The sequence below is a fragment of the Onychostruthus taczanowskii genome, unplaced genomic scaffold (genome assembly GCF_017590055.1).
Source record: "Onychostruthus taczanowskii isolate IOZ18803 unplaced genomic scaffold, ASM1759005v1 scaffold71, whole genome shotgun sequence".
Taxonomy (NCBI): Eukaryota; Metazoa; Chordata; class Aves; order Passeriformes; family Passeridae; genus Onychostruthus; species Onychostruthus taczanowskii.
In genome coordinates, this window is record NW_024504898.1 from 2,055,420 (window position 1) to 2,079,871 (window position 24,452).

Below are 24,452 nucleotides of genomic sequence, written 5' to 3' on the forward strand. Positions count from 1 at the left end.
ACCCAAAAATACATAAGTACTCAGGAGGGTCACTGTATATCAACATGCTCATAGAAATACCACCTCTGTAAATAATCAGATTTTCATAAATAATATGTTCTGGAAATAACAGCAGTGTTGTGTGACTAGTCCATGTTTAAAGTGACTGCCTGCCTGCACATGCTCAGGTTCTCTTTCTAGGCAGATCAGTCCTTAGCAGGTATATACAAACAGCCAAGAAATTTCTGTATTGCAAATTTGCAGGCAAAGAAATACCAAGGAAAATACCAGACTCAAATTTCTGAACTTTCTCACTGCCAACTATGGGCTGGTTTAGTTTGGTTCATCTTAGGCTGCAATATCATGTTAGGTGAAAAAGTGTCTGACTGCAGAAATTAAATTTCCAAAGCATTTACTGAATAACATAATGTTGCATTCGCAAAAATCTTTGCAGCCATGAGAGGATAATCCAATTTATTTGCTTTAACTTTCAGCAACTTCAGATGTGGCTCTGACTGTTAGTCACTTCCCCATTTGTTTTGCATGACATCTGACATGCAGTTATATAATCTGCAAGTAATGGATGGTTTTTTTATTATTATTGCTTGGATGCTTTTAGCAAACAGGAGTTAATTTAACCCCTGCCTTCCACTCCCAACAGTGGCACAATAGCAGGAACGTGAAGAATTCCCCAGCCTTCTAAGGAGTGAGGGAAGATCCGTAGTAGTCAGTCTGCTAAAGGAAGAACTGTTCTTAACCCGGCTATAATTGAACCAAAATTGTAGGGCAGGTTTGATTGTTTGTTTGTTTTCCTAGTGTATGTGCCCAGATCCACCAACAGCAAACTAGAGACTTCAAATATTAAACCTCTTTGCCTTTCAGTTCTCATTGCTCATCTTGCCCACCTTTACCTAGTGATTCCCACTAAAAGGACATGTTAACATTATTTTCCTTTTCAAATCCTTGAGTGAAAAAACTAGGTAAGTGAAATGAGTAACAGTTTAGTCACAGCATGTGTGAGGCAGAGCTCAGCTGCAGAATTTTGTCTAGATAACCACATACTGACATTGGCTTGGTCTTTGTCAGCTTTTCAGTACCTTGGGAGCAAGACATGAGTGTTTCAAATCTTCTACTCACTAAAGGACTTAATTTACTTATTTTATGTAGCCTAAAAGACACATGTCCAGTACATGTGTAGTCCCAGTTCAGTGTGATCTGAAATTGTTTATTCATCAAATGTGCTCTGCATGGGTGCCACCACCCACCTCAGTGACCACTGCCACCTTGACCTTCCATGTCACACATATTTGTGATGCAAGGTGTGTGTCAGGGTGCCTGATTAATTTTGATGAGGGATTTGCATGCTGCTGTGATGGCATGTCTGGGGAGGTTCTAGGTGATGTGAAGGTGGTATTACAGTATCACCTGACCTTCAGGCTGCCCAAACAGTGGTTGAATTAGTTTTAACTGATCCATTTGTAAGCCATATGAGGAGTGGCTCACCATCCCTGGAAGTGTTCAAGAAATGACTGTATGTGGCACTGAGTTGCATGGCTTTGTTGAAAAGGTGGTGGTGCCAGGTCAAGGGTTGGACTCCATGATCTTGGAGGTATTTTTCAACCTTGATCATTCTGTGATTCAATGATTTTACATTGTATCCTGGACTACTTCATCAGGGTTCTGTCTGTAACACCTTTCCTGTATCAGTTGAATATGTTATCCCTCTCCAGGAGAAAACAGAAAACAAAGGAACAGTTTGTTTAAGTTCTACTTAACAAGACCCCCATGCCATCTCTTGAGTGTCTCGATACTGTCTTTATTATATTTTACTCTTCCTCGGGTTGAGCCACTGAATGGTTGTTCACAACTCATGGCTAGGTTTTGGTGGACTGGAGCCAAACTATGCCTCACTCTGGCAATTTTGCCCAAGAGGAGAGTTACTGTGCAAGGTTATGTAAACCAGTCTGTTAGAACCTCACCAGCCTTTTAGCAAGTTATTGTGAGCATTTCCACTCTGACCACTGCTGCATACTGGGAAAAATACAAAGATGGTTTACAAGTGTGTCCAGCATGAATTCAGCCTCTTTTAGAAATTTGATTTTTGTTCTGACCTGCTGCAAAAATCTTCCCAGGTGAGTCTTTGACCAAAAGGTAATCATTAACTGTGTCAAAGGCAATAGGTGTGCCAAGAGCTGTTTGTGTTCAGCCACGGTATAAACTGCAGAAAGTACAGCAGTGGAAGGCGCCCCAGCATTGGAACATGTCCAGGAACAACTGTTCCCAGCATTAGTTCAGCCAGGATTTACAAGTAATGTCCTGAACAGCTCCTGGACATAGTCCAGAGGTTAGCTCAGGCCAGGGCTAATTTCTAAAGGTAGTTTGCATGTGTCCGCTTTATTTAGGGGTTTAAGAAAGTGTGTCTGGACTTTTATATGTGAATTGGCGCCTGTGCAAGAAAATAGTCCCAGGAATGTTTAGTCTAATAATAAAACATCTAGTACCATTATAAAATTAGTCTAATAATCAAATAGTGATGTTCAAATGTCTAGTGTAAAAATCTGAGCGAATCTCATTTTTCTAGTTGCCCATGTGTACTTGAAGAGCTCCAAAGAAACTTCTAGTATGAGATGACCCATTTTTGGCAGTAGAACAGTGAAATTCAGGCATCAGAATTTTAAAAAAATTATTAAACTCAATAAATTAATAATTAATCTTTTTAATATGAAATAGAAAGACAGTTATTTTTCCTTAAGATTAAAGCGTAACTAAAACTTCTTGAATAAAATATTCCAATCATATTTACAAAATAGAAGATATCCAATAAGGACAACTTAACCAAACAGTTAAAATTAGCTAAAAATAAAAGCAAATACAATGGCATTTAAAAAGATTGCATATGAGGTATCATTCTCTCTTGGCTCCAACATGCTTTTATGTGAGAAAAAGAAGAAAGTAAAGAAATTAAAGAAAGTAAAGAAAGTAAAGAAAGTAAAGAAAGTAAAGAAAGTAAAGAAAGTAAAGACTTTCCACAGGGATACACAGTTTTCTGAGAAATGCACTTTCAGACTCCTTCATTTTTCTTGCTTATCTCACAATGTCAGCAACTAATACTATCTCTTCATTTTCAGATGTTATTGACTGTATTTTGCTCTCCATCAGCTGAAAGGAAAATAAAAACTTCCATCAGTTTTATACATAATGTTTGATCAGCCTCTACTAATGCACAATTCTGAGAGTATTTCACCTACTTTTGCTGCGTGTGACCACCACAGTCTGTCCTGTTTCCTTACAAAATTCTATTTTGAACTGTTTTCTGTGTCACCTTCTTTTCTTTCCTGCGTGTGTAACTTGCTAGTGGGTAAGTAGGCAAGGTGTGCACCTGGAGGGATTCAGGCTTGGGGGGGGGGACGACCTGGGGGGGCACAGGGCTCAGACACTGGGGTCAGGTGTGAGGAACTTTATGGTGGTTGTAGATGAAGAGAGCAAGGAGATGTGCTAATCTCACTGGCAAATTCAGCCCTGCTTGGCTGGGGAGTAGCAGGAGGACTGTGATGTCTAGAGCCCTATTTTAGAGACTGCTGCTGGTGTTGATGAGGTGCTGGTAGAAGCAGTTGTGCTGGTTTTGTTTCTGACTGTCTCACTCTGTTGTGTCATTGTCCATGTCCTCGTGTTGGGACAGTGAACAGCCCTTCCTGCTGCCTGGATCTACCAATGGGAGCATCAGCCTGAGCACCTGTGAGACTGGAATGGGAGAAACCCCGTGGTTCTGGAAGAGCACTGCATTTGACTTCCCTTAAAAAATTCTCCTGCTGATTTTCTTTTCTTTTTCTTCAGAATATGGCAAAGAGAAGAATAATCCTCAGTAATAAGTTACTTATAATTTAAAATTTCAGCCAGTAGAGTCTTGTATTTATTTCACACATTTAATATAAAAATAGAAAGAGAGCATACCTCTGGATTTGTATCAGCCAGTGTAAAAAAAGCAGGTTTTGGTCCTGGGATCTGTGGAAATGCTGTCTTCCAACAGCCAGTCCTGGAAATCAAAATGTATTGAATAAAAAATTAAAATTGAATAACCATAATGTGACAGCACCATTGCATCCTTGAACCAGCTCTTATCTTCTTCTCCACTCTTAGAAGTAAACTGAAAAATATACATAATCTCAACACAGAATGAACATATATCAGGAAAACATTAATAATTTAGAAGGTAATAGATTAATTTTTGATTGAAGATTTACTAGTAGTAAATTTCCTTCTTTGACAGAGAAAGAAATTTCTCCTGCTACGTCACTACAAACAGTGAAAAGTGGGGGTAAAAGTTTTAACAAGTTGAGAGAGCTGTATCTTCTCTAAATTACTGTACATTTCTATGCAAAATGCATCATACAGGAGAATGTTTCTTTCCATTTCTGTTTCACTTATGGTGTTTATTTTACCTATCCTACAGAGACACCTCCACCTTATTTGTTTAAAAACTTTAGGTGTTACACACACACAGAGAAAATAAAATAAATGCATAAATTAAGTTTACCTCTTGCAGAAAAAAAATGTGATGATTGCCATCAAGGGTGTTGCAACTGCTACCCCAAGTAAAATCCATAATGAAGAAGATATAATTTCCTCATTTCCTGGAAGCGGAACATTCATAAATTAGAAGTAGTAGTAGTAGTAGTAGTAGTCGTTGTAGTTGTAGTAGTAGTAGTAGTAGTCGTAGTAGTCATATGAGGAATAGTTACAGAACATGGAACAGTTTGGATTGGAAGTGATCTTTAGAGATCATCTAATTCCAGCCACTCCGCCATAGTCAGGGATGCCTTCCACTAAAGCAGATTGCTTAGAGCCCCAGCCTGGCTTGGAGCACTTTCAGGGATGGGGCAACCACAACCTATCTGGGTAACCAGTGCCTCATCACCCTCAAAGGACAAATTTCTTCCTAAAATCTAACCTAAATTTACACTCTTTCAGTTTCAAGTCATTCCCCCTTGAACTATAACTACATGTCCTTGCACAAAGTCCCTCTCCAGCTCTCTTGTAGCCCCTTTAGGTACTAGATGAGTGCAACAGGGTATCTCTGGAGTGTTCTCTTTTCCAGGTAGAAAAACCCAAGCTTTCTCAGACTGTGAGAGGTGCTCCAGCCCTCTGATCCTTCTCGTGACCCTCCTCTGGACTTGCTCCAGCAAGTCAGTATCCCTCCTGTGCTGGGGATCCCAGAGCTGGATGCAGCACTGAATGTGGGGTCTCACCAGAGCAGAGGGGCAGAATCCCCTCCCTGGCCCTGCTGCCCACGCTGCTTTGGATGCAGCCCAGGACACGTTTGGCTCCCTGAGCTGTGAGTGCCCATGGCTGGGTCATGTCCAGCCTCTCAGCCACCAGCAACCCCAAGTCCTTCTCAGCAAAGCTCCTGTCAATTCCTTCATCCCCCAGACTGTATCAGCAGCTGACCTGACCCGACCCAGGTGCAGCACCTTGAACTCAGTCTTGTTGAACTTCATGCTGTGTCAAATATCTGCTGTGGTGACTGACTGTGCTGAATGTCTGAAAGGTTTCACTCGGTATAAAGATGAATTCTTTCATTTATCACTTTAGCAGAAATGTCTGATGGGAAGAATTAACATTGATCCTGTTTGTCCACCCCCTGGAGTAAGCAGGAGCTCACTACAGCTGCAAAGGTATAATTTTTAATGTTATTTCCAGTGTTAGAAAGTTAAGAAATCGATTAAGTCTCTTCCCACTCTTCTCTGTAGTGTGATGTGAAACAAAACATTTGCCAATCTTTTTTATGTGTGTGTGTGTGTCCATAGGTGTGTGACAATGTGTGAGGCAGACAGGACATCCCTGTCTGTAGCCCAGGGCATGGGTTTGTTCTTACCAAACTCAACAGGTGCACTCCATTCCCCCCAGGTTGGGTTCACAAAGCAGGCACTGCCAGCTGCTCTCATTTTCAAGACGTATTTCTTTCTTGTGTTTGATCTTAGAAATATGTTACTATTTCCCCCTTCCTAAAAAACACCCAAAAAAATGAGTTGCTTTTCTTTGTTCCTTGCCTGTGTTGACAATATGCATGTGCTGTTCACCAGTGAAACTTTTAAGAGGCTGTGAAAGCATTGCTTATTAAAGAAGTCTGCTTTAATAGAGAAAAAAATCATTATTATTATTTATATAATATATACACAAATATGTATCTCAAAAATAACCTGACACTCATGTAACTTTTTACATTTAGAAGCATTTCATCTTTTACACTATAAAAGTATAACCTGTGATTTCTTATTATATGGTTTGATTTATTGATAACTTCCCTAAGCACATAGAGAGGTAGAAAAACTATTTAACACTCATTTTAGTACTGCTAGAACTGAGTGATTTGAGGAAAAAGGTGTCTGTGCACCAAACTCAGTCTCTGCACTATGAATTTTCAGAAAAAGCATAACTTTCCAGCCAAACCTGTAAAATAAGTAGATGACTGCAATACTCAGTGTTACCAGAATTTAATGTAATACCCTTTCTATTGGTGGTTTTTGCATAGAGGTGGGATATGCAAGCTGCACTGGTTAAAAGGAGGTGCAGCATGCCTGGATGACAGCCTCCAACCAAAAGGACTTTTGTGGTCTATGTTTTTCATAAACAGAATTGAATTCCTAGGAGATACTTTATCTTTTCTCTGTAGTCAGTGATGTGTAAGTTCAAAGTCTGTTCCAAGTATTTGAGAAGGAGAGTGAACAATATAAGGAAAAATTGGAGATTTTTCAAAATACTTGTAGAAAAGCAATAAAGTTCTGCCCCTGAATGTATGGTAAATTACATAAGTAAACATGCCATGATGATTCAGCAGTTTGTTGCATTCATGAAATTCATAAATAAGGTTCCCATAAAGCACAGGACACTGAGCACATACTGGTTTAAAGGTATTTGCATACAAATACTTTTCACAGCTGACAATGAAATGAACATGTATTGCAGATTAATAAACAAACAGACTCACTTGTATGGAAGTATATATGGGTTTTCCTTTAGGATTATCCTGTAAATTGAATGAAAAAGAAAAGTAATTGACTTTATTTTTATCATTCCTTGTTTTATGTTTCAATAATAATTAATTTTTATCTCGTATTCCATTTTTCTGCATTCTCAAACTAGTGATTTGTATAACACTTAGTATCTAATAACTAATTAATCTACAATGCCAAGTTTATATAGTAATTAATTCTGCTATGGAAAGATATTTGTTTTGCTTGTCATCACAGTTGAGATATAAATTTTATTTCAGTTTGAAACACAAAGCAAACCAGACCTAAATGAAAATTATAAACTTATACACACTAGAAAAAAAGAAAAAAAGAAAGAAATAATCTGTGAAATAAAATTTTTCATTTACATCTAATGTTTTAATATTACAATAAATGTCACTGTATGTAATTGCAAATATTATGTAAATAATATTTTGTTTTCTTTTAGATGAAAATATTTGCCACTAGCATGGACTGACAGATATTTTAGGTTGCCCCCCACTATATTTTTGATAGATAGAATAAAATTTGTTCATCTTATTTGGATAGCCATAATAACTACCACATAATGTACTGGCCACACACAACTGATGACTGCAGAATATATCCCCTCCATTAGACAACTAGTGAGGTATTTTTGTAATTATTTTGCAATACACCATTTTAGAACAAAACTCAATTAATCCAGACTTATTTTTTCAAATAACTGCATGCCTGCTCATGTGGCATCTGAACAGGAGGCTGTTCAGCCTGGAGAAGAAAAGGCACTTGGGAGAGCTTCCAGCACATTCCAGCACCTAAAGGGTCTGACAAGAAGGATGGAGAGGGATTTTTCACAAGGGTATGTGCTGATAGCACATGGGGGGATGGCTTTAAGATGAAGGAGGGTAGGTTTAGATTAGACGTTAGGAAGAAATTCATTACTGCGCTGGTGGTGAGGCACCGGGACAGACTGTCCAGAGAAGCGGTGGATGTGTCTGGAAGGGTTCAAGGACAGGCTGGATGGGACTCTGGGTAACTTGTCTAGTGAAAGATGTTCCTGCCATGGCAGGGGGATTGAATTAGATGGCCTATGAGGTCACTTCCAACCCAAACCATTCTAAGATTTTATAAAGCAAGCTGCTGTCCAGGACACCTTCTAGTATCTGCAGTCAAGCTAAATTATGCACAGGGATCAATCTAGGAGAAATATCTGGCCAATGAACCCCATGTTCTTTATTGATGCAGGAGCAACCTGAAAGTTTTCAGTGAAGTGATTACAGAGCACTGGGGGAGATGGTGAAGGGCAGGAAGTCCAGATGGTGTCTCCTCAGGCCTTCCAGTGAGAGGGAAAGGCTTGAGAAGAACTGCAGTCATCCAGCAGGTCAACACCTGACTGAATAACTGCTGCCACAGGCAGGGCTTCGTCTTCTATGACCTTGGGATCCTTTCTGAGAAAGAGGGGCTACTGGGAAGGAATGGGATACGTCTCACCAAGGAGGATGATTGCATCCCTGCAAACAGGTTTGGACAACTGGGCCTTCTGCTGTGTATAAAGGAGTGCCTTGTGTGCACAGAGCTCTGTCTTGGGATAAATAATGAACCAGTAAGAGAACTTGTGCGTAGGCATGACAGGACAGACCAGCAGAGTTGTCAGTGATATAGCAATACATTTGGCAGAAGATATTTTTATGGATAAATATTCCAAAGATATGATTATAGCTGCATCTGATAAGTGTCAAAGGAGCCTACACTGCTCAATTGCTGGAATAATTGTTGTACCTTGACATAATTAGCTTGGTGAAAACTGCTAATGATGATGAAAAAATAACTAGAAATTTCAGACAAAGTATGAATTGAGTATTCTTTATAAAATGAATATTACATATATTAAAAGTTATTAAAAAGTAGGTATTGCATTACTGCAATAGATTTTATTCCAATGTCAGACAGAGTTTTCAATAATGTTTCTTTGTTACAACAGCCAAGAGATTCAGAAAAGTAATGCTGCTTCACGGCAGTTAGCTGGGCTTTGCAAAAAGCCTCGTCTGTGAAATAGTAAACCCAACCCAGACTAAGAAATTCCAAACTCCAGAATGCCTTCAATCAGTCACTGAGTAGGTGGCCAAATCTGGTTGTAGCTCGGGAAGATATTTCCTTTGCAGTCTTTGTCTGCCACCCTGTGGCCCTTTGGTGCAGCTCTGCCGCAGTGGAGCACAGCAATCCCATTCCTTCCCTGTTGCTGCCAAATGACTTGTAAAAGGTTACCCACCACTAACCTGTCCTTAATCACGCTGCCTTTCTGCTTTCTCTCACATTTATTTTCCTTTTGTTTATAATTTTATATCTTCAACTTTTGGACCAACAGGTGTGATGCTTATATCTGAGTAAGCATTTAATACATGGATAAATAATTCATTTCTATTAATTCAATTGTTAAGTGAATGCCCATTTCTATTTTCACTTTTAAAGCCCAGCTATGGCCTTCCACAGAGATCCAGTTTCCACTGGAAATACTCCCAATCCAGGACAACTCCAACAAATTTCAGTGAAAAAACTACTTTTTCTAAGCACTGTCAGAGAAAAAGATGTGTTGTATTTGAATCTTGATTTACCATGCTTCTTCTCTGGGACTGTCCCAGACATCTAGTGTATCTCCAGCAGTGTCTTACTCAAGAAGGCAGGGATTAAAAAAAAATAAAAATGGGGCAGTATGACAGAGCAGGATTTGTTATGGGCTGGAAAAATGCAGTCACAAAGGAATAAGGAGCTATGTATGGGGAAGGCTGCGCCATAGAAGAGAGGCTTATTTATTTTTCACTCGTGTATTGGTAATTGCAAATATATGAATTAATGTTAAGTGTAAATGAAGACATTCTTACCTTATACTTTATGCTAATTTCATATTTAAAACACATGTCCTTGTTAGAATGACTTATTTGGGGTCGTTGCCATTGAATTATGCAATAATTTTTAATTTCATCACAGTTGACTGTGATATTTGATGGAGGCATGAGCTTTTCTGAAATGATATAACCAAGAATTCATATAATTAAAATCACTTGATCTCTTTTTTATTTGATGAAAGAGAGTGAAATTGCAAGTAACACCTCTATGAAGAAAGACACCTGTTTTTCTTAGGACCTATTAGAAATAGTTTAAAGACCAAAGTTTTCTAAATCATGTACACAGGATCACAGAACAAAAGAAAAGGGACTAAGACAGGAAACATGATATAGGCACATACAAAGAAAAAATCCCCTCCATTTATTTTTCTAGAGGAGTAAGTTAAAAGATTGTCTTCTTTTTAAGAGAATTTATTACTGTGGATGAACTAGCTGTTGCTATCCCTGAAGTAAGAAATTAATTTTTTTTTTCTCTAAGCCCCCTCATGATGCTTCTGCGGCATGAAGGTTTTGCTTTCAATCTGTTGTGAACTATGCAGCTTATTCCCTCCTTGCAAAAGAAATAGACATACAAAATTCACACAAGACACTAAATTTTTAATAGTCTAGCCAACCTCTTCATGTGTTGCCCCCCACTTCATAGATGTAAGCAAAAGTATGAGGACCTTTATATTTTGATCATTGCCAATGACTTGATTATTGGAACAGCAGAAGACAGTCACTTATGGCAGAAAGGGTGACAAAAGGCTGATAGAGGAAAGTTTAGTACCAGCTAGAATACTACTTTACATCAGTCTTTAGGGACAGGACTGACCTGTTTGTGATGGGCTACTTGGTCAAAGAACAATCTTGTTTTATCTGCCATGAGTGACATTACAGCTCAGTTTCTTCTTATAGAACAAAACCTTTTCTGTTCAATCTTTTAGCACAATACCAGAAGCAGTGTGATATTTCCAGTGAGACTTTACTGTAGTAACAGAAAATGCACAGGATGCTTTCAAGTACAACACCACATGCCTAAGGTATGTTGTCCATGTCTTAATTCATTTACTACAGGGTATGGTGTCCTGTATGTCATCCCCACTGGCAAAGAAAAGCAGAAATTAGTGCTCAGATAAACTCCTAAAAAGTCTCCTCTGCCTTCTCTTGAGACGTTTTTGGCCACCACTGAAAGGGCAGCAGGAGAAAGTAGTTTTTAAAGTCTTGTGGACCTTGCTTGAGAAAAACCTAAAACTCATAAGGGTAGATTGCTACAGAATCTGAGACAGAATGCAGCTGTGGAGCTTTCCTGTTTAATTCCCCTCTTTGTCTTTTGCTTGAGGAATAGGTTTTCTTGAAGAAGCCGCAGTCTCTTACTCTCAACTCTAGGTGAGACAGGATACATAGTTCCTCCTCAGGGATAAATGCCCTACTATTTTCATACAATAACTGAAATAAAGCTAAAATAAATTAGCTACTTACCAATTTTATACAGATCAATGTACTCATCATAGAACTGGATCAGAGAGTCTTTGCTAGACCCATTCACCAGGAAGTAAGCTTTTTCAATCCCTATGCTCACGTTTTGGAAGATACATCCCACATTTCTGTAATTTTCATCTTTAATGTAAAGCTCACATTCCATCTGATTGTCCTCTCTGCATACAGCAAAATATTTCAGTTAAACATGGGCACTGTGATGTGTTGAATGAGAATTCAGACTTCCCTGTCTCAAGCAGACCTACTTACCTTGATTTCTGCCAGTAGAGAAAATACTGTGTGTCTGCTGGAGCATCCCTTCCTGCCTGCCAAGTGCAGTTCATGAGGAAGATGTTATAAAGCACACAGGAGAAGTTTTCAATGGCTGACCCCTTCATGCCTGCAAACATAGGAATATCCATGATGAGGAAAAATCATATGACTCCTCCAAGCTGGAGGATCATGGCACACACTTAGGTATGTTAGACTCCAAGTGGTTATTGCTTGGTTTAGGAATGACTTATTTAAATTTTTTTTGCTAACACTGAAAGACATTTGCCCTGATATATTCAGTGAAGAATTTCTTTATGGATAAATCCCCCAAAGTTGTGATTATAGCTGCAACAAAACAATTTGTGTAGAAAAAAAAAGCTGGTGATGTCAGGAGCACTGCATAGACGTTATAGACATACATCGGATGGCTGCTATTTTAAGGTCTAAATATTGTTTTTCTGCCTGCTGTGTATAAAGTTAAGGATGAGTAGATGTAAGGCAGTGAGTAAATAGCTGCGAGGAAAAATATCAAAATAGGTCACAGTAATATCCATCAACTCAAGTTACCCAGTGCTGAATGTGATAAGTTTGCTGAGGGTGTTAGCTCACGTGTTTTCAAGGATGTAGATCAGACAGAAGGAAGAAAACCTTTACTGTGTGGGCAGTGAGGCAATGGAACAGGTTGCCCAGAGAAGCTTGGATGCACCATCCTTGGAAGTATTCGAGGCTGTTTTTGTTGGGGCATTGAGCAACCAGGTGTACTTCAGGGAATACCTCCCTGAAGGAGTTTGAACTAAGTGACCTTCAAGGTCCTTTCCAACCCAAATAATTTTGTAAATATGATTCTATAACAGAGGAACACTCACTTCTAAAAATTCAGTATCAAACCCAGTAAAAAAACCAAAATTGTGTCCAGGATCTTTCTTAGCATGCAGCAGGTACTTTATTTGTAAAAAAACCTTCATTCAACTTAGTACCATATATTCCTCTGACAACTTTTTAAGTTTTGTCCCAGACATTCAGACACCCCTCCAGTCTAGAGACTCAGTAAATACCTCAGCAAACAAAACAGCTGGAAAGAAAAAGATGGACCTACCTTTTATTTCAAAATGTCTTTACCTTGTTTATTTTTCTGTTATAATCTTCAGGTTCAGAGGAGATGAAAAAACTGTATTTTAAAAGACTGTATATCTATAAATAGGGCTGTCTCCCTTGCTGCTTGTGTTTTGGGGAACCATCTTAGTGTCGGAAGTGTTGCAAAATAAATGTTCATCACTTCCCCCCTGATTCATAGCAAATTTTGTAATTGCCCAACTCAGGATTTCTTATAACGTGAACAAGAAGTTAGCTGGTTAAATTTCCCCTTTTGTTGCACCAGAGTATGGTGGTTTGGTACTCCAGAATGTGCTTAAATTTGCTTTTACAGGTATTTCTCTCTAGCTCTAAACAATACTGTCAAGTACAAAACATCTCTCCATAAAAACCACCTCTGGGGGATGGAAGGTGGGGGTTCTCCATGGTCCTTACCATCAGGGTGAGGCCTGGCAGTCCCAGCTGGCACCTCCAGCCCAGACCAGGGCAGCTGTGGACCCAGGGCAGCCCCAGCCCTGACCACCAAGCATGTCCAGGCAGGGCATGGCTCTGGGAACCTGGAGAATGGCTCTGCTGTGGTACCAATGGGCAGGGGCTGATGGGTCTGGGGGCTGATGTGGGGTCCTGGGCTCTGGGCATGATGGGGAAAGCTCCAGGGACAGGGCAGGGATAACCAGGTCTGCGGGGGTTCCCAGGGAAGTGACTATGTAAACTGTAAATGTTCTTTAAGCAGATGGGAACAGGGGATTTCAAATCTTGTATATGATGTCTTCAGATAAGATATATCACTACTAGAAAGTGTCATGTGTGTTTGTCCTCATTTCATTTCTCCCGATGTGAAAATAGCCAAACTACAAACTGCCACTAAAACAGAAAAAAATTGCAGGTAGTAAGCATCCAACTATAAACAGTGGCTCCAGGCCCTGCTGTTGAGCATTTATTACCTTTTTGGGTTACAGCCGTGCATTTTCTAAAGAAGAGAGTTATTATAAACAGTATAAAACATCAAAAGCTCCTTTGAACCATTAAAGGCTTTGTTTCACAGAAGGCAATGTAATTTGTTTAATATGGAGATTTAAAATACCTGTAAAGTAATTTCATTTCTTCACATTGAAATTGAAGCATCACTAGAAAATATGACATTCTTCAAACATCAAGATATGTTAACATTTCCCTCTTAAAAACACGCAGATCCTTTCTGCTTGGAGTTAAAAACTTGTAGGAAAGAGTACAGTCCATGTACTTCTCTAACACTCCCCTTTCTTGGCTACTATACATGGAAAAATTCACCTGTTGCTCAACAGTTTTCCAGGGCAGTCCAGAAATTGCCTTTATCAAAATGCCAAGGACATTCCAATCCTAAAGTTTCTTTATTCTTTATTGGAATGATTTAACCATATCAGCAGTAGTTCTTACATACCAGCTATTCACAGATGACTGGGATAAAATTATGTCCAAGAGTGGAAGCCAAGGGTAGCTCAGTGCTGTCTTTCCTTGGAGACAAAGAGGGCTAACCTTCTAGAGATCCAGAAATGCCCAGGCTCATGAGTATTTCTTCTTTCTGGATTCTGGCTAGAGTGTGAGATTATTGACTGATGAGCTAGAAGTGGGCAGTCATTTTCTGGGTTCATTATCGCATGTTGACTGTAAATATTAGTCATACCGAGTTGTTTCTGAGGCCAGCCAACACCGCAAAGAGGATATCTGACATGCTTTCTTCTCCTCAACAAGTGTGGTTTAAAGTGAACAGGTGTAGTGAAGCAAGTCTACTCATCATATTGGAAATTTTTTAACTGCAAAATTATTTTCTACCAAAAAAAACCCCAAAAAACAACAAAACCAAACAAAAAAAAAAAAAAAAAAAAAAAAAAAAAAAAAAAACCCTCAAAAAAAACAAACTCCAAAAAAACCCCCCAAAAAACCCCAGCCTTACTACCTCACTTCTGCTCACATGCAGTACTAAAAGCACAGAGCAAGGCATGAAAAAAGAATTGATGCATTAAGTGGCACTCTATGGTTGTGTTCACGCATTTAATCACATCTGTTAGTAACTCAGTGTTAACTAAGGAGATGAACAACTCACTTTGAGCATCCAGACCTTCAAAAACTCCAGTCATCTGTAGAATCAAGAACCATGAGAGAATTGACAGAGCTTTGCCTGGTCTTTTGTGGTTTCAGAGGGAAAGACCTAAAGCAATGTTGGCTCTATAGGGACCAATTCATGGGCACTCACTCTCTTCATATGCTAGTACAGAATAAAAATGTGGCAAAGTTTTTCTGAAGCATATCTAAGAGACAAAGGGTGGGAATGACAAGCATGTATGTATTGATGGATATTCTACCAAAAAGCAGATTTAGTCAAATAAGTGGCTCATTTTGGTGAGAATCACTATGGCTGCTCCTATCACATTATAGATGTCAACAGACAAAGTAAATGAAAGCTTGGACATCAGGTCTGAGCCCATTACAGTTGTTCAGAGAAAAAAGAAGTCCATTTTCAGAAGGTTCCCTGTACTTCCAGATTAAATAAATTCCAAACATAACCATGTACTTTTTTTTTTTTCTTTTTTGAAAACTGACTGTGCTGTAAAGAGAGAAGAAAGGACTTCTGATCTCAAAAAATGCAAAACCCCACAGTTTATTGTGTCTTCATCTTTGGAAGAAAGCACTCAATTTTGTGGTGGTAATACACTGCATTTCATGGAGAAAGGGAGTGACGAATACCCATGTAATAAAATCAGAGCTGTAAGAAATGTCATGGAGAGTCAAATGGGACTCTGGAAAATTAAGGAAGTCAGAATTTTTGTTTGCCTGTTTTTCCATGCTCTCACTCTGCAGATCTCTTGAGCCTGCAGAGAAGGCAGTAGGGAAGCAGTGTGTTTTTGTCTCAGATTATGTATCTCTGAAACACAGTGAGGAAGAGTGGAGTTTGAGGTTTTGATTTGGCTACTTTGTCTTTAAACTGGAATTACTGCAGCAGAACAATCCAAACAACCCAGAAGGACAGTGGTGTTTTTGCAGAAAAGGGAACTGTTCTACCCAGGGGATTTTTTTCTTGTCTGTATTTAAGCAAACTCCTTACCTAAGGCTTTCAAAAATGCAAACAAATTAAACATATTTTAAAAATTCCCAGGCAAAGAGGGTGCTACTAAGGGTGCGACCAAAGTCTGTCAAAGACAACTTGAGTGGCCTTGATATCACCCATGAATTGGAAGCAAAATGAGAAGAAGAGAAAGACAAAAAAGAATAAAGGAGAGAAGAGAAACCTGGGCAGAGACACTAGGGCTGTTTAGAGACTTTTGGCTCTACAGGGAGCGAAGTCGTTGCAGAAAGAGTATCAAACCAAATGTTTCTCAAAACTCACAAAAGCTTGAAGAATAATTTATGGCTCCAACAAAACCAGCAGTGTTCTCAAGAGCTGTCTGGTGTTTCGCTGTACTGGTGTGTTGCAGCTTTTGCGTAATATCACAAAAATGCAAATGATAGACAAGACCATTAATTTTTTCCTTGCAGCAAGAGCTTTCTAGTTTTTAGCACAGAAGAGAGAAATAGCCATAGGAGACCAGTATCAAAGACTTCTTTCTGTGTGAGCATCCAAGGCGCTTAGTTAAAAGATTCTAAAGCCTGACCATCCTTTCCCACTGATTTTGGCGTCTTTGCCCAGGGATGGTAAAGTGATACCTTAGTCCCGCAACTACTACCACTGCCACTGTTTCATGGCTTATAGTTTTCTTGCTAATGTGCTGGTAGTGAACAAGTTTTCTTAATGACTTTTCTGTCTCAGCAGCTTTCACAGTGAAAGCAGTGGGGATGTAAGGGGTGCACCAATGGCCATGATCAACTCTGTGTGAAGCAAGATGGAGAGGATCCAGTAGACTGTATCTGTATAATTGTCCTTAGGTTACAGTGAGTGTTTGCTTTAGTTTTCCCACTTAATGCAGGTTTTTTATCTTTTGGCAATTTTAACTTAAGTAGGAAGATCCTTCTCTGATTCTGTTTTAAAAAGATATTAAAAATAAATTTTTATGGAAAGCTCATTTAGAAATTTACTTCCAAAGATGATCTCTTGACAGTAACCCAGTCTAGTGGAGTTTTATCACTGAGAGGACTTTATTTTCCATGATAGCTATTCCATTTCAGCTACTTGAGATGACTTTAACCATCTTGAGACTTGATGGAATTATAGAATCATAGAATACCCTGAGTAGGAAATGACCCACAAAAGTCATTGAGTTCAACTCTTGGCCCTGCTCAGGAGAGCCCCAAGAGTCACACCATGTGCCTGAGAGTGTTTTCCAAATGCTTCTTAAACTCTGTCAGGCTGGTGCTGTCACCACTTCCCTGGGGAACCTGTTCCAGTGCCTAAACACTTTCTGGGTGAGGAACATTTTCCTGATACCCAACATAAGTCTCTCTTGACACAGCTTCAGGCCATTCCCTGGGTCCTGTCACTGGTCATCAAAGAGAAGACATCAGTGCCTGCTGTTCCACTTTCCCTCACAAGGAAATTGTAACTGCAATGAGGTCTCCCCTCAGTCTGCTCCAGGCTGAGCAGACCAAATGGCCTCAGCCATTCCTCATACAGCTTCTCCTCAAGGCCTCTCATCATCTCTGTAGACCTTCTTTGGACCCCCTCTAATGGCTTTATATCTTTATTATGTTGTGGCCCCCAGCACTCGAGGTGAGGCCACCCCAGAGCAGAGCAGAGCAGAGCAGGACAATCCCCTCCCTTGCCCAGCTGGCTATGCCATGTCTGATATAGCCCAGAACAAGGCTGGCCCTCCTGGCTGCCAGGGCAGGACTGACTCATATTCAATTTCATGCAAATGGAAGGTCAAAATATGTGATTAGCACCCAAACTGAGGGCTTTCTCTCACACCTCCTTATTAGTTGGAGGATTCAGGCTGCTATGCTTCTGTTTCTTCCAAGTGTTATAAAAACACACAACTTGCCTGTACCACAATTAGCAAGTGACAGGCTTCTGCTGGAGAGTTCAAATGCTCAATTTCCGACATTTCCCACTCAATACATATACATATGTACATCTGCTACCTGTTAGCAATAATATATTAAGTAATTTTTTCATCTAACAGAGATAGGAAGGGATGAATAAAGGGAGGCAACAAATAGACTTATGGGAAGATGGCATCCAGAGCTCTTGAATAATACTCACTTTGTATGAGCAAGTGATCTTTCTTAAGAGGTTTGATCTTGGATGGTCTTCATACAGTGAGCTTTCATACAGATGTCAAATTTCATTCCTGAAATCTACAATCTCCGTATGGCTGCGCCTTTTTTGATACACTGAACCAATGGAGATCCTGAATAAACCCCTTAAGTTTAGTTGTTCTTACTTATTCTTTTGCATGTAGTTGAAAACAGTAAAACAGCTTCCAAAGCAATACTGAAATATTTTTTTCTGAAATACTGCAGTATTCATCATAATAAAAACCAGAAATAGTCCAAACTGTTCATAGAAAATGCAACCAAATACAAGGAGGCTTTTAGAAATAAGATCTTGGGGAATTCTCTTTACAGCCAATGCTCTTCTCCCTCCTTCCAGGAGAGAATATGAAAAACCTCTTAATTTTTGCCAATGAGGTATATGACCTTGAAGAAAATCAAGTTGCTCATTTCACTTGCATTCCATCACTTCTTCAATATCTGTTATTTCTTCAGTTTCTTTTTCTTTTAATAGATTCATATATTCTGTCTATTAAAGAAAGAATATAACATTTTGTTAGTGCTTCATGCTAGAGATTAGTCATATGGTCATGATTTATGAATCTGCTGTCATTCAAATTTGTTATTTATTGTATAAAGCCTGTAGGAGGACTCTGTCAATTAGAAGACCGAGGTAGACATGTCTAGATGATCACTCCACATAGCTCCCAAAGAGGAGCAAAAACTTTTCAAGTAAAAAGCTGGGAAAATAATCTTTTAAAACATAGAAAAGTTAACATGATCAAGGAAGAAAAAATAAAAGTATTTATAAAGGCTCACTCTATAAAGATTCAGCATATCTCTGCAGACAAATTTTGTCTTCCAGACTTGCCTGAAGCCAACCTAAAGACTTTGCAAATTGCAGCAAACTACAACATGCTCTACAGAAGGGCAGTTCCTGCAGTGTCTGTCTGTCTGTTCCTTCTCACGAGTCATTCCAGCATTCCACATAAGTTAGCACCTCTGCTAACATTCTGCTCTACTTTCCTGCTTACCGTATTGTAGAAACTTCTACCTCCTTTAGCATCATTGCCAACTACTAGCATACTAAAACTACTGAACATTTCTTTGTCCCTTCTCTCCCTGCCTGATTCTGTATTATTATTGTGCTGAGTAACTTATGCTCAGCATTATTTTAGTGATAGCATATGGCTTATAGGGAGAGCAGGGTGAAACTGCATTTTCTGCAATGCTCCACGTAGACAGATGACAATTATTTCATAATGGAAAAGGTAAAACAGACCTGTTATTTGTGTGTGGACTTTCTCTGTCCATAGCCCAAGAACGAGAAAAAGAAAGAAATTTGATTCTTACTTGTGTGCATCTTTCTGACAGTTAGGTCATACCTTTGAGACTAAATTTTTAAATTTCAGGCAAATGGAAAGAAAGCATACCTGGAAGTCCATTGGAGAGGGCTCACGGAATGGGTCTCTTGGCTGTGGTACTGTAGCAGATGTTTTTTTCAAATAAGCCCTTCTACAGTGACAAAAAGGTTTGGTGCAGAAAAGACAGTTTGCAAACACATGAACACTTACTATATAACAATGCTCCTGATGTACTATTTTATTTCTCTAAGACATAAGCAGTATTCTTCTAATTCAAAAGTAGCTAAAAATTACATAGGCTGAATACAATGTTATAATTTTGTTGGTCAGAATTTAGATGACAGTTATTTGTTTTATAACTTCCTAAGACCTTATAAGAAGTTGGTTTTTTTAAGTATGTAAAAAGAAAATGTTGTCAAAACATGGAAAAATTTCATGTACCACCTGTCTACATTGCAGGGTCTGATGGTAGGAAAGAGGTACTGATATAAGGTATTAATATTAATATTGGCCAGTATTGGAAAACATTGTGTTATATTAATCAAGTGCATAAGAAAGTTGGGAATCAGAAGTATAGAGCATACTTGAGGAACATCCAGCAGATGATTCCTAGTATAGCTCAGTGTCAATTTTCTCCCCCCCTCGTCTCCTTTAAAAAGAAGCCAGAAATTTTCTGTTGGGGGAAGTGTTATTTTAACTATAGAATAAAAATTTTGCACAAGAAATAAGGCTTACACTGTCATGCAAAGGAGAAGTGTGAGACCTGCTGCCAGGCTTGGTATGAGAAATAGCATATCTGATGAAGTAGATGTAAGCTGTTGTGTTCCTGAAAATCAAGCAATCATCAAAGTGTTGGTTAGCATCACAGGACACAAATGATTACACAGCTATGTGCATTGCATCAGAGTGTCAAACACTGTATGAAGGGATGAAATCTTTAGCGCAGCACCTCTTTGCCCTGTGGCATGCAAAAAAATAGAACTACTGAACAGTACATGGGCTGTCCACAGGAACTTGAAACCTGAGGAACTGAGCCCTACAGAATATTTAAATATCCAAGGTGGCAGACAGTAACAGTAGGAAAAAGGAGATTATAAATCAGGAGCAAGAGAGAAGAAGTAAAACAGCTGGCAATAGACTTCAAAAAGGTCGGCTTCATTCATTATCCCTGTGCAAGAAGCACTGTCTCCCAAAAATGATTGGAGAACCCCCCAATAATAAGAGACACAGCCATTCTTCGACTCTCTTTGTCCTAGCAAATTAATGTGCAATTATTAATGTGGTTCCATCTGTAAGCATGACGGAAAAATAAGGCAGACAGGTAATAACTGTACAAGGTCAAGGAAGAGATTTTTATTCTTACCAAACTCCACAGGAATACTCCACTCTCCCCAGTTTGGGCTTACTAAACAAAAGCCTGCATCTGTTGCTCTGATTTTGACGCTGTACCTTTTTTCTGAGCTGAAGCTTTCATATAGGTAGGAGTTATTTTCAATTATTGCTGCCTAAATGCAAAATAAGTAGAGTGAGAATTTTTGCATTATTTTAATATAATTATGATAGAATTTTATATTTTACATTTATATAATCTTTCTAAGAACAGACTAGAGTGAAATAATTAGAAAACTATCCCTTAGTTAGATTGTTTCATCTTAGTTCCTCTTGTTGGAATATTTTTATTATTGGGTAATATGAAGATGAAATTTGCTATATGTCTGGCTCCTATTTGCTATATTGTCTGGCACCTTAGACTCTGCTAAGCAATGGGACTTAAAGGAAAAAATTCTTTAAAGATCTGGCACTTTGTTACAGTGGATATTTTCAGAATCAGAGTAGAGGTCGATAGCCAGATTTTTTTTCTTCCATCTTTATATTGGCCTAATCTTAGAGGTAATATTTTCTGGCCTCTTACATCTCAATCCTTTCCAGAGAGTATTAAAAAAGAAAAAAATCCCCACATTGTGTTACACAGAATCATGATCCATAGTTTTACATATATATGAATCTGTTACGAAGTAAAAAAGAATGTAAAATGGAAGATTTTGTGAAGTCATGTCAATGTTTACATGTGCAGGTGTTTTTGTACCAAGTTTTATAAACAACAGTTTAAAACTTCAGATTTAGAAAACTTATCAAAAATAAGGCATGTGCAGTACATTGAAACAGGTAGTGTGAAACCAAACCAATTTATTTGGAGGACATTCTGATATAGACAAAATTTCAATATAGCATAAATCTTAGATTAATACAGACTTACTGTTTGAGATGTAGTTTTGGTGTTTTTCTCAGCATCAGCCTAACAGCAAGAGAAAAGTTTAATTTTTAGAATTATTCTTTTGTTACTATATGATAAATGGTCTTCTCTCATGGATGTTTGATTTTCAGGAAGGAAAAGTGTATGTAATATTTTAAATGCCTTCTTTTAAAGAAGGCATTTAAACTGTGAAATTTAAGGTGTTCTTCCACTAAGTGGCTTTTCCTCTCCACTGATGCTCTGAAATATTGCACCATTTAAATTTGGTTGCAGAATTGAGCATCAAAGCACAAAACAAAAGAAAAAGAAGGCTCAGGCTGACAAAAATCTTTATATTTTAATTGTTAAAACAAAGTATCTAAAATTTATAAATCAACTCGGAAAATGTTTTTTCCATTGTTTATTTGTCTTAAACATTTAATTTAGCTAAGTTATGTCTCCTTTTTTTTTAAATTTTTCACTGTTGGAACAACAATAAGCTCACAAATATTTTGAACTTTATTTTTGAAAGATACAGTATTACTTTCCATATTCATTCAAGCTTTCAAAAGGAGGGGATGAGAACGGGTTGTATGGTGTTATGTGTGGAAATAGAGACAAACAAAATGCTGTTAAATGTCATAATTATTCTTACCTTGTTTTCTATGACAATTTCATATTTGAAACAACTCTTTTTTTTCACATGACTTGTACGAGGTGGTTGCCACCAAATACTGCATCTGTGAGAAGCTTCTGTGCAGTTCACTGTGACATTTAATGGAGGGGTGAGTTTTTCTACAATAACATAGCCAGAAATACTATTGATTAGTAATAGCTCTCTTCACTCTGCCATTTTAAAAATATAGATAGGTGTTCAAGCAACTGATCTAAAAAGATGCAACTTTAGTAGAATTTCTATATTGTCCCCATGTTCTGAAGCAGGACCCCCTGATTCAACATTTCACTTGAGGAGCCTGGAGCATCAGCTGCAACAGTAAGGAAAACTAAAAAACATAAGACATGTATTACATTTTACTGAATTCAGCATATGATTTCTGCAGGTTTGGTTTTATTTCTTGGATTTAAGTATTTTTGTATTCAAATTAAACAGATTTTTTTTATTAACATTCTTGCATTTAAAAAATGGGAGTTTTTGCTCACAGCATTAAGGTAACTGGTTCTTTTCATTATGTGGGTGAACAGCAGTATGAGATAATAAGACCAAGATCTAGATAGTCCCACTCAAGACTTAGCTAGTTAATTATAAAAATGACACCTTTCTCTCAAAGAATAAATATTTAACTGAAGTATTCAAAATATTCTGACCTATGATTCCGGATTGTTTCTGTATTCATTAGTTTTTATCCATTCTTGTACTTTAGGGCTGAGAAAAAGTGAAAAAACTCCGAAGGTATTCTGGGGAGAAATATTTTTTAAATGCATGCTTTTTCCCAGGATGAAATCTTCATTCTTTTAGCATATAACTGGAAATTAAATCAACAAAAATGATTACCAATTTTGTATAGCAGTATCTTCTTCTCATATGACTGAATGCTTTGTCCACTTCTGGATCCATTTACCAGGAAATAAGCATTGTTATTTTCTATTGTCACATTTTGAAATTGACATCCTATGTGTCTTCCATAGATATCTTTGATGTAATTTTGGCATTCTGTGACATCTTCTTTCCTTTACATGAAATATTGTATCAATAAAACATTGACAATGTCGTATGTTCAACCACAAATCAAAATTCCCAGTATTCAAGCAGACCTACTTACTTCCAGGACCTCCAGTACAGGAAATATTGGGTGTCTTCTGTAGCAGTCCTGCCCACATGCCAGGTGCAGTTCATGAAGGAAACATTAAAAATGACACAAGCAAAATTTTCAATGGCTGTCCCATTCATGCCTGCAAAAACAGAAATAATACCCCTTGTCCACTCCGAATAAAGACTGAATAACTGTTCAAATAATTCAGGTCTTTGCAAGTTTTTTTAGCAATTTTTTAGCTACCTTTAACTTTTCAACCTAACTCTGAAGATGCTGTTAGGTGTGAGGTGGAGTTTGTCTTACTTAAACCTACCAAAAAGCTGTACAGATGCTCATAAGGGAACCAGTAATTCTATATTGCCTTAACACTGCCTGGAAAATAAACCCAGCTACTTTAGACGAGTTTATTCAATCCATTCTAGGACAAGATGAATAAGGACTTTACCATATTTACTTTTTCCCATTCACTGAAAATATAGCTCAGAGGAATTTCTCTAATTCTGAGCTATCCACCTCTGTCAGCTAAATCCAAGAGGAGTCATTCCTTTCCGTTCTTACCTCATCTGAAATTCACATGTAATTACTAAACAAAAATACTGCCACTATTATTTTCTCAACTGAAAATTTATTATTGAAAATGTCTTTTTCTCCTCATTCTTATACCTATGCAAGTATCATGTGCTGCTTCTCTTCAGGAAAACAGTTGCAGGAGAACAGTACTATTTTCCTCAGAGACATTTCAAACTTCCTTCCACATCTCAAATAGTTCCTCTGCAGATTATTGATGAAAATCTTTAGGAAAATCAAAGTATTTCTGTGAAAATTGGCTACTGCTAGACTCTGTGCTACAGCACAAATTTTTTCTCAGAGAAGCCTGAACCCTTCCACAGGGGGTAGTTGTGTTAGGAATTCAAAAGCCGAAATGCTGCTGCAGTGTCCAGTCTCATCTACGTTGATTCTAGAGGTGATTAGATGAGAATAAAAACTGTCCAGTAACCTGCTCATATGAGTAACACAAAGCCATATATTTTATCATATTTTCATCCCACTATCATTTTTATAGCCAATGAAAAGGAAGGTTTGTAACTGAAAAAAAAAAAAAAAAAACAAAACCCCAAATCTTATACTTTGTTTTAATATGACTATTTTTTTCGTTAAGGGAAAGTCTGTTTTGAATATAGTACATTAAACTAGACCTCTGA

At 38.1% G+C, this 24,452-nt stretch overlaps 1 protein-coding gene across 1 annotated transcript; it reads right to left on the reverse strand.

The window, feature by feature from the left end:
• Positions 1-2,960: 2,960 nt before the first annotated feature.
• On the reverse strand, positions 2,961-23,387 carry LOC121345341 (interleukin-5 receptor subunit alpha-like). The gene is made up of 13 exons (XM_041422137.1): positions 23,260-23,387; positions 22,992-23,167; positions 22,134-22,273; positions 21,503-21,541; positions 20,609-20,750; positions 11,603-11,732; positions 11,336-11,511; positions 9,851-9,990; positions 6,965-7,003; positions 5,852-5,981; positions 4,514-4,610; positions 3,931-4,012; positions 2,961-3,138 (listed from the first exon to the last, which is right to left on the reverse strand). The coding sequence occupies exons 1-13, from the start codon at positions 23,385-23,387 to the stop codon at positions 3,064-3,066; spliced, it is 1,494 nt and encodes a 497-aa protein (XP_041278071.1). The 3' UTR covers positions 2,961-3,063.
• Positions 23,388-24,452: the final 1,065 nt, after the last annotated feature.